This window comes from Urtica dioica, chromosome 5, assembly GCF_054948205.1.
Source record: "Urtica dioica subsp. dioica isolate 48M chromosome 5, U.dioica_male_clone48M_v1_H2, whole genome shotgun sequence".
NCBI lineage: Eukaryota > Viridiplantae > Streptophyta > Magnoliopsida > Rosales > Urticaceae > Urtica > Urtica dioica.
In genome coordinates this window covers 42,164,117-42,181,805 of record NC_142760.1, presented here as the reverse complement: position 1 = coordinate 42,181,805, position 17,689 = coordinate 42,164,117, and the positions used below count along the sequence as shown (strand labels likewise).

The window sequence follows — 17,689 nt, the reverse complement described above, 5'->3', positions numbered from 1 at the left end:
TTTGTGAATCACTATTCAGGGGTTTCGTGTTAGTCCGTGGGCTGCGAAGGCTATAAATCGTTTATCCGGATTCAAGCCGATGCCTGAAAAGGATTGGATAATGGCCGCCGAGTTTGTTCTGTTACTTCACAATGAATTTCATGTAGAGGTAATTCTCTGACTTTGCTTTCCCATATGATACAATCATATATATTTCAGCATAGTGATCTATATCATCAACTATTGATTTATATGTGATTGTACGTGTCAGGATATGGAAAATGATTTGAAGCTGAAGCGAGTTGTGAGAGCGACAAGGCGCGGAGGCCAACACAATTACCAAGCTCTATTGACATTGGAGACCACGAACGGCGAGTTCTACAAAACAATATTAGATTTGGTTGGTGATAAAGCCATAACTTATAAAAGCATACGGATGTCATGGGTTCAAGCCCCCATGGGATGCAGAAATGCATGCCCCTAGGATTTATTCTAATAAGTATGTAATCTTGGCCAGTAGTGCCACCTACTATGTAATCTTGGCCGATAGTGCCACCTGCGCTTTGCACTGCTAATATATCATGTAATCCTGGCCGATAGTGCCTCTACAAAAAAAAAAAAAAGCATACGGATGTTCAGGCGCGCGCTGTATTATCCGAGCCTCCCTAATTTCACATGATCCTCATCATATCACTATGATGCTTTTTCGTAACCCCTTTCTTAATTAGCTCTAAAACAACAAAAAAGATTGAATGTCAAATCGAAAGCCAGAAATTGACCGGATTGCGTGTGTGTGGAAGGAGATACTTTACATTTGCGTTTCTGGTACAGTTCACTCTGTGTTGTTGTTAGGACCCGAGATTTAGAGGATAAACTAGTGATAAGAGTTAGTTAGAGGATTAAATAGAAAACAGTAAAAAGTTTCAGAGCCTATAAATAAAGCTGAATTAGTAGGGGAAATGGTATCGAAATAGAATCTGAAAATTGTTTAGTCTCTTGTAAGGAAGAGAATTCCAATTTGGAGAGCACGGACCTCTCGAACGTCCGATATCTCATTGTAGTTCTTACGTTCATATTCGAATCAATACAAGAAATATCTCGGGGCATATCAGTTCTCTTGCTACACCAATTCTCTTTTCTTATCTCTTATGATTCCATCTACTTTCAAAGTTTTCCTTCCTCTTTTTATTTTCTCTCTGCCATGGTTCTTTTTTTATTTATTTTTTATTTTAAAGAAACACCTTTGTATTGATTTTTAAAAATCTAGTTCAGACTTGCTTGAAAATGCTTGCTCGGCTTTGTTGCTGTGTTTCTCTCTTTTCATGTGAATGAATTCATCCGCAACGTCCTACTATTCTTTTTTTGTTATACCCCACAAATTATTACAGCGAAATTCCAGCAATTGGTGTCACAAGGCTTGTACATTCCAGTTTTTAAAAAATCTAAAAATAAAAATAAAAAGGACGTTGCGCTTTTTTTTAATAACAAAAACAAGGTTCTAGCTAACCCAAATTCTAACCTGTTATCAAGGTACACCATTTTATTGACATTCACAGACTACTATTGGCACATTTTATATCAAGAGGTTGAACTTTTTACTACACTTTTGCTCTTGTGAGAAGGACCACAAAAGTGTACCAACCAAGTAAATGCCTCAGAGTAATTTGTATCACAAACCTTCCATAAAGATCTGACCTCCCTCAAACACCATGATACTGTCACGAGTCTTGTTAATGTGATTTTCTCGGATAACATTCACGGGACACGCGTTGAGGTGTCGAGCTTGTGACGTGTCTCGTTTTTAGGTTACGAGCGTCGAATCTCCTTCGACTCCGGGAGCATCGTAACGGGTTAGAATATCTTGAGCGTCACGACTGCGAAGATGCCTTTGGGAATTCGAGGAGGGCGGTGTGGTTTGCCTTGGAATTCGTCTCTTCGTCTCCGTTCTTTGTGTTATCACAATTCGATTCTTTTTGTTTTGCCTGTAAAAAATAGAGGAAACGAGCTAGAGGGGGCGCGGAGAATTTATGTCCGTCGCTCCAACCTCATTTTTACTTCTATTAATCGAGCTAGAGGGGGCGCGGAAAATTTATATCCGTCGTTCCGGCCTCACTTTTACCTCTAATTTCTTATCAAGGTGAATCTTGAATTTGCATTAAGCTTATAATTCTCTCTTTTTTTCTTTTTTTTTTCTTTTTTTTTTTTGCTTTCAAATTTGTACCTTTTTTTTCTTATTTTTTCTTCCTTTTTTATTTTCTCTTCCGTCATGCCCATTTTCCTTTATTCTGATGGTGTAGTATTTATAGGCTACAAGATTTCATTCCCATTTGCTTTGAGACATCTTTATTATTTATTTTTTTTTTATATATTTTTTCTAAACAATCATCATGAAGAAGTTTGTGATATTGGGTTTACTTTGGTGTAACGTCTTTCAAAGTTCTGTAGGGCAGGTATGGTATGATATGTGATGTATGAGTATATAAGAATTCTGTGCATAAATGAATTGATTTTATGGGGGCCCAAGCCAATTAAGCACACGAGATGTAAGGGATTTGGTGGGACTTACGTATCCTATTTGAAACATTTTTTTTTATCAACTTGGACCATATAACAAGTCTCATGATCGTCGGTAGCTTTGTGTGGAACGATTTGTAGTTCAACAACTAGAGCAGAACTGAAAGAAAAAAAAATATTTTTAATGTCAAACTTATCAACAAACTATATCTAATGACACACTTGTCAACAAAACCTATTTTTATGGTCAAATTGTTTTTGATGCTCCAGAAATTTGGCTGCAATTGAATCAAAGAGGTAATCTCAACGAAGATTGTCTTATCATAGTCCTCTGCACAACAGCTCGTGTTTTCTATGCAAGAACCTAATAAAATCGAAAAAAGCTAAATCTACACTTGCATATATTGTAGCGTACAATTAGGACGTCAATTATTAATTGTTAATAGTCTGTTAATATGTTTTCCCTCTTGCTGAGCTTGTGGTTGGGATCGATTGCACTTGAGGAGACCGGTTTCGGCTAATAATAGGTCTAGTACATACTTTTGCTGAGAGATTACTAGTCCTTTCAAAGATCTCGACACCTCTATTCCTAGGAAATACTTTAGATTCCTCAGGAATTTGATCACTATGTGTCGTGGGCTGGGTCTCGAGATCGATCTCAAGGCCTAGACCAAACTAATCAACTTAAGCCCAAACAAAATTCGTATTAATGGAAGACGAAGTCCGACATTTACTTCAACATCAACAGTAAACAATCATTTTTTTTAGGTTTACAAAACAATTTATTTAATATATTGAGTTTTTATCTAACTTTATTTAATGCTTACAGTTTTATTTATCAAAAAAATCTTTAAAAAAAATCATTTTAAAAATTGTGTAAACATAGCATCTAAAATAAAATTAGCGTATTCGTATGTTTTTTCTTCTTCTTGCTTGTAGCTGTAGAATCAGTGCCGGTGGAATCTTGAGGCATACGAAATAGTGTGGTTCGTTATTATTTTTAAAAAGATTTTAAAACAGTCACTATGCTGGAAATATTGCACTTCACATGACTATTCTGTAACTTTCCCTATAATAATTCATCAAATAGTTTTGGGAATTAGACACAAATATTAGTATCGTCTATAAGTATTCTGTAACTTTCCCTATAGTAATTCATCAAATATATTTAACAATTAGACACAAATATTAGTATAGTGTATAAGTTACCAAAGTTAAGATTTGTTTTTTTTTTTGTACTTTTGTCAGTTGGGTGGTTTTGAAATTGCCAAAATACATTATTTTATTTTCAAATAATTATTTATAACTCCAAAGACACTGGTGTTGATTTAAAAATTTAAATACACTATTCTTGTAATTAATCTAAAAAAAGCACTAAAACGATCCTTTTCCTATTCCCTTATAATAACAACCATAAGCGGCCCGGCCCGTTTATTTCAGCAAAAACCTATAAATAAACTTCAGCAGAGTCTCTGCAACGAAAAAGAAAGAAATAACAAAAAAAAAAAAAAAAAAAAAACTCGCGGAGTTAGATTGGAGAATTCGAGGTACTCTTTCGTCTTCTTTCCTAATTTTGATTTAGCTGATTATGGAATTCGATCTCGTCATGGAATTTTCATTCGCATTCTGGTTTTTAATTCGATGAGAATCAAAGTTCGAGTAAAACGAAGATGAGAAACATAGGATTACAAATACGGACGAATTTCTCTATTCTGTAATGCGAATAATTAATTTAGGAATTCACTTGCAAATTAATTCTTGTTCGTTTGTTTTTTTTCCCGAGCTTTTTGTGTGTGGGCTGATTTTTTTTTTTACTAGGGTTTGTCGAAGCTATTTGTCTGCAAAATTTTAGCTTGTAGATCCAAAAACATAGCTTAATACCAACTTTTTATATAAAAATATAATCGAATGAAAAATAAAAAAAAAACATGTGGTTTTAATATAAAAAGAAAACATAGTGATAAAAAAAAAACACAGAACGATGTGATTTGATCTGAAGGACGAAGAATTTAGGGATTCGGTCGCGAAATAGGTGTGTTCTGATTGTAGATCCAACTTAGGGTTTTTAATTTTATTTTATTTTATTTTATTTTTTCACAACCTGTTCTTGCTCTTCTAGTCAGAAGCATCAAAACGACGCCATGATCAGGCATCGGAATTCGAAGCCAAAGCGATACACATTGGGAGGTCCCAAAATAATAAACATTTGTGAAGAAGAAAGGAAGACATACGAGCTAATCCGTGCATCGAGAGCTGAAACGGAATATATATGGCGCGTGGCTGATTTAACATTACAGGAATCTCGCCCCAGGGATCGCCGTCCAACAGAAACCGAAAAGCGGATCATTTTGGAAAAGTATTATGCGCAGGTCAATGAATCTGAGGTATGTTAAAATTACATATTACATTACGGAACTTGTGTGTGTTGTGTTAAAAGTGGATGATTCCGAATATTTGGCGATGTAGAAATCGGTTTTTTGTGTATGCATTTTATTAATTCGTTGGCGATTGAAATATGGGTTCATTAGCAAAATAGTCAACTTAAATATTTGACATTGCTAAATAGTAAACGTTTTGTAATCAGAAAGTGGCTATCTACTTAAGATTTACCAAACATTGGATATTTAGCAATGTCAAAATGTTTAAGTTAGTTATTTTCCTAATTTTTTTTTGTGGAAATATAATGGTTTGTGTTGTGAATCAAACAGGGCTTCCGCGTTAGCCCTTCGGTATCAATGAGAACTCCCCTTTTATCTCGATTCGAGGCGTTCCCGGCGGACCGCGAGAGTTTGACATCCGCCGCCAAGTACGCAATTCAAGTTCACAACAAAAACCAACAGGTGTTTTTTTTCCCACTTTTTCTTATCCCATTATATGTTAGATTTTAGTGACTCAAATGGACAAAATTCGGATTTTTTTTTTCTTTCTTCTGAATATTGTTTCCACTTTCCCTTTTGGCCTTTCGTGGATTGTGTGATTTATCTATCTCTGATCATGTTTGTTAGGACGAAGAAGCTTTGGAGCTGAAGAGGGTTGTGAGAGCGACCGGAGTGGAAAGTGTTTTGTTCTACTTGACATTGGAGGCCACGAACGGCGACTTCTACGAAACCAGAATAAAATGGGCTTCTCACTTTCCTGTGAGAGAAGAAAACGTCCAAATGTTTAGGCCTGCGCTGTATTATCCGAGCCTCCCTAATATCCCCTGATTGGTTTTATTTATTTATTATTATCATTTTATATCAAGAGGTTGAACTTTTTACTACTCTTACACTTGTGAGAAGGACCACATTTTATCCTCCTCTCATATGCTGATTTTGGAGGCACGTCGTCGTTGATTATGTCATCTCGTGACACGTATGTGGCACGATCTAAAATTGACGAAACGATTGAGAGTAGTTGTTAAATAGTCCTAAGATCTATGAGATTCCAGCTCGAGCTCGTTGAAACAGTCTTTGGTGACGAACTGTGCCGAAAAACTAAGCCGATGAGCTGAGCCGGAGAAGTAGACTGGTGAGCTAAAACGGAGAACTAGGCTGGTGAGTTGAGCCAGATAACTAAATCAAAAATGGATTAGCTCACTGTGTGTCGTGGGCTGGGTCTCGAGATCAATCTCAAGGCCTAGGTCAAACTAATCAACTCAGGCTAAAAAAAAATTCGTATTAATGGAGGACGAAGTCCAACATCTAATCCAACATCAAGAGTAAACAATCATTCTGTTTAGGTTTACATATTTTTTAAAAACAATTTATTTATAATAAAAAAATTAAAAAAAAAAAATCATTTTCAAAAAATTGTTTAAACATAGCATCTAAAATAAAATGAGCGTATTCACATTTTTTTCTTCTTGCTTGAGGCATACGAAATAGTGCGGTTCCTTACTATTTTTAAAAAATATAAAATAGTCACTATGCTGGAAATGTTGCACTTCACATTACTATTCTGTAACTTTCCATATAATAATTCATCAAATATTTTTGGGAATCAGACACAAATATTAGTATCGTCTATAAAAGTATTCTGTAACTTTTCTATAATAATTCATCAAATATTTTTAAAAATTAGACACAAATATTAGTAGTGTATAAGTTACCAAAGTTAAGATTTGTTTTTTTTTTTATATACTTTTATCATTTGGGTGGTTTTGAAATTTCCAAAATATATTATTTTATTTTCAAATAATTATTTATAACTCCAAAGACACTGGTGTTGAATTAAAAATTTAAATACACTATTCTTGTAATTAATCTAAAAAAAGCACCAAAACGATCCTTTCCCTATTCCCTTATAATAACAACCATAAGCGGCCCGGCCCGTTTATTTCAGCAAAAACCTATAAATAAACTTCAGCAAAGTCTCTGCAACGAAAAAGAAAGAAAAAAACAGAAAGAGGAGAAAAAACACTCGCGGAGTTAGATTGGAGAATTCGAGGTAATCTTTCGTCTTCTTTCCTAATTTTGATTGGCTTACAAAAATTAGTGCTGATTATGGAATTCGATCTCGTCATGGAATTTTCATTCGCATTCTGGTTTTTCATTCGATGAGAATTAAAGTTCGAGTAAAACGAAGATGAGAAACGTACGATTACAAATACGGACGAATTTCTCTATTCTGTAATGCGAATGATTAATTTAGGGATTCAGTTGCAAATCAATTCTTGATCTTTTATTTTTTCCCGAGCTTTTTGTGTGTGGGCTGATTTTTTTTTTTTTTTTTTTTTTTTTTACTATGGTTTGTCGAATCTATTTGTCTGCAAAATTTTAGCTTTGACCAAAAACATGGCAATATGCAGATCCAAAAACATAGCTTAATACCAACTTTTTATGTAAAAATAAATATAATAAAATGAAAAAAAAAATGTGGTTTTAATATAAAAAGAAAACATAGAGATAAAAAAAAAAAAAAAAAAAAAAAAAAAAAAAAAAAAAAAAACAGAACAATGTGATTTGATCTGAAATACGAAGAATTTAGCGATTCGGTCGCGAAACAGGTGTGTTCTGATAGTATATCCGACTTGGGGTTTTTTTATTTGATTTTTTCACGACCTGTTCTTGCTCTTTTTCAGAAGCATCAAAACGACGCCATGATCAAGTATGGGAATTCGGAGCCCATAAAGCGATACACATTGGGAGATCTCAAAACAATCAACATTTTTGAAGAAGAAAGGAAGACCAGCGAGCTAATCCGTGCATCGAGAGCTAAAATGGAATATATATGGCCATGTGAAGAGGTTGAACCCGATATTGAGGACGGCGTGGCTGAATTAACAATACAGGAATCTCGCCCCAGGCATTATGGTCCAACTGAATCCGAAAAGCCGATTATATTGGAAACGTATTATGCGCAGGTCAATGAATCTGAGGTATGTTAAATTACATATTACATTACAGTACTTGTGTGTGTTGTGTAAAAAGTGGATGATTCCGAATATTTGATGGTGTAGAGATCGGTTATAAATACGTATATATGTTATCATATCATTTGAAGACTATATTACCACCCATTGACACAAATATATGAGGAAAAAATTAAATAAATGGACGTGATTAATGAGGCAAAACTTAAGCATACAAGCAATTGATTACAACATTTGAAAAATGAATAACCAAACGGCGCTCCAAAATATCGCATAAAAGAAACTATGCTCTAAAAAAAGATCACAGATAAGAAATATAATGATAATAAAAAAAATTAATCTCTAAAAAATATTCTCTAAAAAGATACATGATAATTAATGAATCTGAGGTATGTTAAATTACATATTGCATTACAGTACTTGTGTGTGTGTTGTGTAAAAAGTGGATGATTCCGAATATTTGATGATGATGTAGAAATCGGTTATAAATACGTATTTCATTCATTCGTTGGCGATTGAAATATAATGGTTTGTTTTGTGAATCAAACAGGGATTCCGCGTTAGCCCTTCGGTATCAAGGAGAACTCCCCTTATGTCTCGATTCGAGGCGTTCCCGGCGGATCGCGAGAGTTTGACAGCCGCCGCCTAGTACGCGATTCAAGTTCACAACAAAAACCAACAGGTTTTTTTTTCCCCGCTTATTCTTATCCCATTATATGTTAGATTTTGGTGACTCAAATGGACAAAATTGTGGTGTATTTTTCTGAATATTGTTTCCATTTATGTATATCTGATCATGTTTGATAGGGCGAAGAAGCTTTGGAGCTGAAGAGGGTTGTGAGAGCAACTGGAGTGGAAGGTGTTATGTTCTACTTGACATTGGAGGCCACGAACGGAAACTTCTACGAAACCAAAATACTATGGGCTTCTTACTATCCTGTGAAAGAAGAAAACGTCCAAATGTTTAGGCCTGCGCTGTATTATCCGAGCCTCCCTAATATCCCCTGATCCTCATATCACTGTGATTTGCTTAAAAATGTTGTGTTAAGTTGCTAGAAATGCAACTAGTTTGAACAATAAATGGAAGAATAACACAACCTTTTACTGTGGTTAACTCAAACCAAAGTTTGAGTTGTGTCCTCGTTCAGCTCCGAATCTCCGAATCGGAGAAGTATTAATTGTGCAATAATCCTCGAAACCGGTTATACCCTCATAAACCAATCCTCAACGCAATAATCTCACTCAAGGACTCTACAAGCTCTCATGCTATTCACGATAAGGACGATTAAAAATTTACAAGAATTACTCGAAAAAGAACTATAAGAGAGTTTGCTGATTCATCTGAATAAATTACGCTCTCTCTTTTAGGGTCTTCATACAATATTTATATAATTTTGTATATATAGGATAATTTATTTAAAAAAATATTTGAATGAAACAACACAAATGCAATAGGAGGGGAAAAAAAAAACAACAATAGCAACATAAATAACATCAGGTGCTTTAATTACTAATAAATGAAATGGCATTTCTTATCCCTACTTACCAAACATATTTCTAATTTACATGACACGACTTTGGTCATCAATAATGTTAAACTCTAGTCCCACTAAGATCTAAAACCCTAGTCTAATCGCAGCTTCGGATCTCCAATGCCGTGCGTTCTCAAACCCATTTGTGTAGTTTTCGAAGTCTTCGATCGTTTTATCGATTTCCGCTTTAGTGTTCATCACAAACGGTCCAAGTTGCGCAACGGTTTCACCGATTGGCTCGCCTCCCACCAAGACGAAGCGAACGGGTTTGGAGGACTTGTTCCAAGCCTCCAAACCGTTCCCGGATCCAAGAAGAAGAAGATGATGAGGTGTCACTGGCGACGACTTCAAGGTTCCAAAGACTCCTTCGCCTTCTATGACGTACACAAAGGCATTCCATGAAATTGGTATCGGTTGTCGAAGATGACTTCCTGGCTTGAGCGTGAAATCTAAGTACATCGTTGGCGTTCTTGTGTAGATCGGTGACTTGGTTCCCAAGGCTTCTCCGGCTATAACTCTAACCTTGATACCGTCTCTCGATACTTCAGCGACGTCTTTACTTAGCATTTCTTGATACCTTGGTTCAATCCTATTGATAACAATAGAATAATAGGTGTAATTGGTTATATTCTCGATTTGTAAAATTGTAGTACATACAAATATTAGTTACACGTAGTAATTATAATTTATAAAATATTCCTTCAATTGTCACATGATTACATTTTAGTCCCTAAACATTTTTTTTTCATTCACCTCCTTCAACTTTTATTTTTTATTTTCGGCCTTGTCTAAAAATTTCCATTTTTATTTTCAACAGAATTTGCACATTAGGAAACCACATTTTTATTTTCACTGTATCATTAAATCTTTCATCAAATATGTTAATAAAGTACAAATTATTTTGTAATCATATTTGTCGGGATTTTTTAATAAGATATTTAATGAAATAATATATATTAAGAGTTAGTTATGTTTGGTAATATGCAATTTGTGATTAGTATATGAACCACAAAATTTAGTGCTATAGATGCTAAAAAAACAAAAATAAATTTTTTTTGATCCGTTAAGTATGAGTAGTGCCACTTTGAAAACCGTTTTTCCAATATCCTATCTTTAGCAAAGTTATATTCTTATTTACGTTTTATTTATTTTTTTAAAAAAAAAAACCCAAAAAAACTATGTGTTGGTGCGTAGAAGATTCGTTGTTGGTATTTGGTATATTGAGCACATAGTTTTTGAAAAGTTTAAACCACATTTAGAAACATCATATCTTCTTGAATGACATAAAATAAAGTTCTAGCACATAAATTCGTTTGAAAAGTTTGAAGAACATTTATAATGTCGTTGCTATTAAGCAACTTTTTATTTTATTGTTACCCAAACTTTTGACACGTATACTACTTTGTGACATCAAGTTAACGTCATGCTTTCACTTTCTTGAATATGTACTACGTAGTTTATTTATATTCAACTAAGTTTCATAAGAATTACATAAAATTAATATTCATCTTATGGTAATTATATATATATGATTCATTTTTCCATTATAAAAAATTACTATTTTCATTCCTAAAGCGGATATATGTATAAAAGTTAAAATTAATTTCAAATTTTAGTATATATGTGTATATAATAAATATAATTATAAAAATAAAATAAACAGAAAAACTCACATTTTGTGTTTGGAAGGCAAATTAATCCATAATTGTAGACCTTTTTGTGTTCCATGAGAAGAAGGCATTTCAGAATGAACAATTCCTCTTCCTGCGGTCATCCATTGCAAATCGCCAGCTTCTATTGTTCCCTTATGTCCTTCAAAATCTTCATGCGTAATCGACCCCTAATTATTTCATTATTTATGAAAAATTAATTAATTAACAATGATATATTATATCTCTTGCCTGCCAAGCCAAACCTAATAATTCTTTCTTGTTGGCTATGTGATTGTCATGCCATATTGTATATAATTTTTTGAACATATTTATCTATTCTTATTGCATCCAATTATAAATTAGCTCTTAGCCATTAGCTCCACAAACATTTTTTATTACCATTTTACCCCTATCTACTTTATTACTTATAATGTAAAGCATGACTAAGTAGTTAGTACATGCATTATTTTCTTTGTGATATAAAGTTTAGCTAAGATAGTTTCATTTATAAGAGGGCTACACATATCATATATATAAGTTTATACCTGTAACATGTACGTCACCGTCTCAAATCCTGTTTGATAAAAATAAAATAAAAAGAGTAGTTAGAACTTAGAATATAAAATTGTTTTAAAATTTGGCCGTATAAAAAAATGAGGTAATTATTTTTAGCAAATTGAATTGATGTTCTAGAGAGACCTCTATGTGGGTGATCAGGGAACCCAGCTGGAGCAGTAACTGCAAATAATAGCACAATAATACAATAGAGGATTAAATTAAATCAAACATAAGATGAAAAATAAAGTTTTAGCAATACCAAAAAAATAAAATAATAAATAAATAAATTAGAGACCCACCTGAGAATTCATCCAAAGCAAGAAAAGGATCAAAGTATTTCAGCTCAAATCTGATGAAACCAAATGAATAAACCCATGAATTACTATTCCAAATTATATCTCATAGTCATAATTATCCATTAATCATCAATAAATATGGATGAATAGGAAATGATCATATATCTGTATTTTTTTTTTTTTTGTACCTTCCTATGCTTCTTCTAACTGTTGCCCCTAAACCTTCAAGTTGAGGCCTAGCCAAAAACTTCTTCACCACATTGCGAGGCTCATCAAAAACATGATCATCAATCACAAAATTCTCTCTCTCCGGCATTATTTCTCTTTCTTTCTTTATGTCTAAGCAATTCAACTTTGGAATCAGCTTTTGTGTCTTGCGTAGAAGTTGTGAGAAGAGAAAGCAAGATATTTGAAGGCTATATATACACGTTTTTGTGTGTGTGTGTGTGAGAGAGAGAGAAGTCATTTGTAAGGAAAAGCACTTGAAAAATAAAAAGAGAGAAATAATAAATGAAAGGTCAAAGTGTTTTAAGTGTTGGCGGCCAATAAGACCCACATGGACTTTGCTTGAGATCAGGGGATTTACATAACATACATATATATGATGTCATCATAACGTTGTGATTATGCAATGCCTTAAACTTATATAAACATTTTAGTTTAGGACAATTTTTTTTTTCAAGCCTAGCTAGCCGTTGCACTGCAATTTGCATGCCACCTTTATTTTTATTTTTATTTTTATTTTTTTTTTAAACTTTCCTATCAAGTTCAGATAACTATAAAACAATTGAAGAAAAATTTGACCCGGATAATTATCTTATAGGGAATTTTATCACAAGTTATTAAAAAAAAAAACATTTTGTCGTTTGAATTGATGGTTTATGATGAGAAGATTTTTAAATAATATCCTCCCCGTTTTATGCACCAAGATGCGAAAAACGCAATTAAGTTGAGAAAGAAGAAAGTGCTTACCAATAGTATTTGGTCTAACGAGACATATCTTCCGAATTTCATATTATCATTAGGATATAATCCAAATTTCTTGGTCATATTAATCCAAATTAACTTTTTATATTTGTCTCCCACATGATGTTATATTGATCGATTACAACTTTCAGAATTAAATGATAAACCTATATCCAACTTTTAGAATTAAATGCTGAACTGTCCCAAGTGCCATAGTGAGTATTTTTTTTTGTTGGTATGTATATTATCTTTTAGGCCACATTTCTATCTCAATAGGTCCAGGAAGTATATACCAAAGACTACTCTTTCTTTTTTTTTTCTTTTTTTTTTTTTTCTTTTTCGTATACATTTCCATTGAACTTATAAAAATGAGATAGTTAGAAAATAAATTTGTAGATATCTATGTTTTGCCACTAGAGCAGAGATATCTAGAAGAACACTCAATAGAGTAGCATAGTAACGGAGTTGTTGAATTCTTTAAAATTCATTTTGTTTTAACGCGTACAAAGAAAAAATAAAATAAAGCAGAAGAAGTTGCTCCGAAGTATACCACAATATACTTCTCCTAAACCTTTAAGAGAAAAATAAAATAACTAATATCTAATCCCATAATTAAGTGTCGCTGTATTTGATTGCCTATTCATAAAAATTGATGAAAAAAATAAAAAATCAAAGTAATGTTGTTTTGGAAGGTATTTATTTATTTTTATTTATTGATGAAAACCACATTCCAACTACATAAAAGAGGGAAAAATATTCAACAATTTCATTTTTGTCCATCAAACATACTTCACTCACTACTTTTCTTTTTGAAATAAAGTTCACAAAGTATTTGTTACCTTACAAAAAAGGGAAATGTATTGTGACCATGAAATATTATTAATGGGACGGCGTGAGTGAGGGGCGAGCAAATATAAAACCAACTACGAACAATTTTTTCTTATAAATATAATAATAAAGATTAGCTAAGCAATCGTCATCAATTTTAATGTTGGCTTAAGATAATTAGTGGCCCAATTTTTTGGTGAGTGGACCATATTGAAAATTTGAAATTGGGCCCAACAAATTCGGTGGGCCTTTTAAACACTGACATCATTAATACAAAAGCATGACGAGTGATTAAACGTAGACAACAAAAAGACAAGTGAATCCCATATCTCAAATCTTGACAAAATAATATAAAACAGATTAATGAATAAGAGGAAAACGAATAAAGAAAAGAAAGTCTAATTGACTCAAACTCTATAGCTGATTCGGCGAGAGAAGTGACGTTGTTTGTTTTAAGTTAATCTTTGCTATGAGGTAGAATAACGTGTGGAATTTTGAAGCCAATTAATTTCAATTTTCAACCTTAATATATATTACATTCTTTTTTCTTCTTCTTATGCCTTTTCTTTCATCATCATATCGTGGTGGTTTAAATTTCTCAATGATGATATATCAATTACACATGATGATGTTTGCACTTTTCATATCCTTCTTTTAAATTTAATCATGAAGTTTTCTTGTTCGTTTCAAGTTCAAGTATAGATATCATGGTCACACAAAAGTCAACCCGGATAAAATATTCAAGTTCATTATTTTCTATATCTCATTCTTCACACGCATTATAAATTTAGGCTAATTTTGCCTCATTATATATATGTATATATATATTATATATATATATATATATATATATAATATATAATATATATAAATACGCATGGAATCCTCATAAAGTGGGCATGTTATTCTATATGCTTATTCGGAAAAAAGGAAGCAATGAGCACTAAAGAGATAAGCACTTATTCTTGGGTTTCTTTTAGGGAAAAAGTTGCACAAATAACCCATCAATTTATTCAACAAATAACAAAAATAAAAATCCATATGCACTCTTCTAGAAGACGGTGTAGGAATTGCTTAGACGGGTGTACTATCTGATAAAATATAGTTTAGGCAATGAATTGATGAATAGTTAAATGGTTGTAGTACGATAAAAATAAATAAATATGCTAATGAATTGTAGATAGTATAACGGTCTTTAACTTAGGACCGTACAAAATCGAACAAAAAATCGGATAAAATCGATATTCAAATCGATCCAAAATCGATATTTAGAGCCACTTCCGATAACCGAAATTCGGATTCGGATAATCGATCCAATTTCAAAAACCGAATTTTTAGGCAAATTCATATATCGGTTATATAACCGAATTTTTTTTTTTATTTAAAAAATTAAACTCGGATCTTTAATTTTATTCAGATCTCACGATTTTGGAAAAAAAAAAAAAAAGACTTCATGACTTTTAATTTGACAAGTTCATTTGCCATTTATTTATTAAAACTAATTTATTTTAACTTTATGTCATAATAACTTGATGATGGTCAAGCTGACATGGAAGAAGAGGCTTCTCATATATCAACTCCTACTCCTATAACTACAACTTGATTATGTGATCTCACAAGGTAATGTTGTTAGTATAGTTTCAATTGTATGTTTATTTTATTATGATATTTGCATGTTTTGGTAGTTGGAGACGAGAACGTATGGATTCGTGAAGACGAGTGTCCTTTTGAATTTTACTTTTTATTCAATTTTAAACTATGGACTATTATTTTTTAGCTTTATATGACTCGTTTGTATTCGTATTTTGATCACTGTAATAGTTTTAGAACCGGATATGCATTTTAAAAACTGGATAGCCGTTTTCTTTAAACTTGATATAAAACTGGATTTGGATTAAAGAAACGTATAACCGAATATCAATTTTAGACTAAATTACACCAGATATTGGACCGAATTTTTAAAAACGAAAAATTAGGATTCGGATATAAAAATTTTAAAAACATAAGGATTCGGATTCAGCCCTATTTAACTAAGCGAAATACATTTCTTATATTTTATACCTATATGCAGATTTCAAGTTAGACTCAATCTTAGTCGCTCACAAATAAATGCAACATGAGATTTCACGCACTCAAGACAAACAATATCCTATTTTTACCTTTACAATATATTTAAGCCGCCTAAATACCGTACAACGCATTAAAAAAGACCACTGTAGATTTGTAACCAAAATAAAAATTCAATTTTTAGAATTAGCCAACGTTTGCAAACGTTTGACAAAATAGTCAAACAGTCTTGACTGTCAACTATAATTGACTGAAATACCCTTATTATTAAAGCCGATAAAATGAATAAAAATAAGACGGAAATAATTTGAAAAAATCGGCAATTAATGTCAGGTGTTATTGATTCTGACTTTCTAGGACTGCTTCAAACCAACACGCTATATTGAAGGAAATCAAAAGTTTTGTAATGTAATTTGCATAAACTTTCCAAAAATTTACAATTATTTACATATAATTTCTAGCTAATTCCAGGAACGTGCGATCGAGAGCATGGTGGCGTAAACGGATGCGGTGGTCGACGTTGCAGTTCAAAGATGCTGACAATCAGCTGGTGAGAGAGAAGAGAGAAAAAAACGTTGTAAAAAAAGGGAGAGGGAGAGATCATACCATCGTGAAAATATCAGTTTGAACGAGAGAGGGGGATAGAGTAACTAAATTCGAGTAACGGTTTCCTATAAAAATGATAATAAAATTATCATTACTTATTATGCTATATTAATAACGAATTTTGAAAAAAGGAAAAAAAATCGTGCAGTAGAGCAAAAAACGTGTAAGAGGAAAAAAATGAGATTTTGAAACACTTTAAAGAAGAACACATCAGCGTTTTAGCTATTTAAAAAAAATCTTAAACGTTGGTTAGATCGTAAACATAACGTTTGAGATAGTTTAGTTTGTTATAATTTTTTTAAAAAGCTCTAATGGGCATAATTATATCTTTATAGAGGACGATGAGCTGAATGTTCTCATTAGGATTGCTGAGACAATATCCAATGAAGATATTCAATGTAGAAAGAATAAAAAACAATCTTAACGAAAATAGAAATTTTTTAAAAAAAATCTTAAACAGATTGAATCGCACAAAAGTTGTCGGTGTCAATCAAGATGTTACAATATTCCATGATATTTTGGACATTTTTCCTAAACATATATATAAATATGAATATATTTTTTTGTCTCCTCATATAAGTAGGTAGTAGTGGGGTTCATATATTCAATATCAATCCAATATCACTACTACAATATTATTTCCTTTCGTTCATAATGGGCTACTATATATGTGAGTCAACGCACACATGCGTTTGATAGATTTTAGTGTATTTTTTTAGTGAATTGTAGATTTGAAAGAGTATTTTAGTGTTAAAGATGTAATCAAAGTAATTCAAGATGATTCAGATACGTTTGGATAACTTAGAGCGAAATAAGAAATACAGCGTCCTGTTTTGCACGATTTTGAGATTCTTTATTGATGATTTTGGATAAATTATTTCTACCATTGGATAGAACTTTCTCTTAGCTTTCCAACATATTTACTTGCAAAAATCGGACATCAGAACAAAGAGATATGACTGTTTCAAGCACGAGTACGCCCGGCAGAATCATCCTCACACCGCACGCTGCTTTTCGCGCACTAATGAGCCAGCAACATTAAAATTCGCAATTTTAGCCCGTTTTGAGCTATCGGATCCATTCCAAGGTCCTTATAGCTCCGAGAACACTTTGTAAACCTACATACGACTTAGAGCTTCTAAAAACACAAGTTACTTTATTTTAGAGTTTAGTTTTTTCTGTTTGGCTCGCCGGGAGAGAAAAAGAAACAGAGAAGAAGACCTGTTCCACCACTAGCACCACCACTAGCACCACCACGATCGAATTTAGCGTTTCTTCTATCCTCTTATTTTTTTGGAACTCCCGTTTATTATGCTTCATTTTAATTTAGTTTTCATG

The 17,689-nt window shown here is 32.6% G+C and overlaps 3 protein-coding genes across 3 annotated transcripts; 2 read left to right on the top strand and 1 right to left on the bottom strand.

Annotated features, from left to right (window-relative positions):
- Window positions 1-3,996: 3,996 nt before the first annotated feature.
- Window positions 3,997-5,903, top strand: LOC149398671 (uncharacterized). Its single transcript, XM_089615617.1, has 4 exons — window positions 3,997-4,040; window positions 4,613-4,877; window positions 5,202-5,333; window positions 5,499-5,903. The coding sequence occupies exons 2-4, from the start codon at window positions 4,635-4,637 to the stop codon at window positions 5,697-5,699; spliced, it is 576 nt and encodes a 191-aa protein (XP_089471743.1). The 5' UTR covers window positions 3,997-4,040; window positions 4,613-4,634; the 3' UTR covers window positions 5,700-5,903.
- Window positions 5,904-6,794: 891 nt separating this feature from the next.
- On the top strand, window positions 6,795-8,943 carry LOC149398670 (uncharacterized). Its single transcript, XM_089615661.1, has 4 exons — window positions 6,795-6,921; window positions 7,556-7,852; window positions 8,397-8,528; window positions 8,654-8,943. Exons 2-3 carry the CDS (start codon window positions 7,574-7,576, stop codon window positions 8,493-8,495), a joined length of 378 nt encoding a protein of 125 aa, XP_089471787.1. The 5' UTR covers window positions 6,795-6,921; window positions 7,556-7,573; the 3' UTR covers window positions 8,496-8,528; window positions 8,654-8,943.
- Window positions 8,944-9,273: 330 nt separating this feature from the next.
- LOC149398669 (RmlC-like cupins superfamily protein) lies at window positions 9,274-12,338 on the bottom strand. The gene is made up of 6 exons (XM_089615794.1): window positions 12,073-12,338; window positions 11,888-11,937; window positions 11,730-11,768; window positions 11,576-11,604; window positions 11,052-11,218; window positions 9,274-9,967 (listed from the first exon to the last, which is right to left on the bottom strand). The coding sequence occupies exons 1-6, from the start codon at window positions 12,198-12,200 to the stop codon at window positions 9,463-9,465; spliced, it is 918 nt and encodes a 305-aa protein (XP_089471920.1). The 5' UTR covers window positions 12,201-12,338; the 3' UTR covers window positions 9,274-9,462.
- Between the last annotated feature and the right edge of the window lie 5,351 nt (window positions 12,339-17,689).

Excerpts from the sequence above, each read along its gene's own strand:
- LOC149398671 (XM_089615617.1), top strand. The coding sequence starts at position 4,635 with ATGATCAGGCATCGGAATTCGAAGCCAAAGCGATACACATTGGGAGGT. Across the intron at positions 4,878-5,201 it reads CGCAGGTCAATGAATCTGAG|GGCTTCCGCGTTAGCCCTTC; the intron begins GTATGTTAAAAT and ends TGAATCAAACAG. Across the intron at positions 5,334-5,498 it reads TTCACAACAAAAACCAACAG|GACGAAGAAGCTTTGGAGCT; the intron begins GTGTTTTTTTTC and ends CATGTTTGTTAG.
- LOC149398670 (XM_089615661.1), top strand. The coding sequence starts at position 7,574 with ATGATCAAGTATGGGAATTCGGAGCCCATAAAGCGATACACATTGGGA. Across the intron at positions 7,853-8,396 it reads CGCAGGTCAATGAATCTGAG|GGATTCCGCGTTAGCCCTTC; the intron begins GTATGTTAAATT and ends TGAATCAAACAG.
- LOC149398669 (XM_089615794.1), bottom strand. The coding sequence starts at position 12,200 with ATGCCGGAGAGAGAGAATTTTGTGATTGATGATCATGTTTTTGATGAG. Across the intron at positions 11,605-11,729 it reads CCCTGATCACCCACATAGAG|GATTTGAGACGGTGACGTAC; the intron begins GTCTCTCTAGAA and ends TTTATCAAACAG. Across the intron at positions 11,219-11,575 it reads CGGTGACGTACATGTTACAG|GGGTCGATTACGCATGAAGA; the intron begins GTATAAACTTAT and ends TGAAATAATTAG.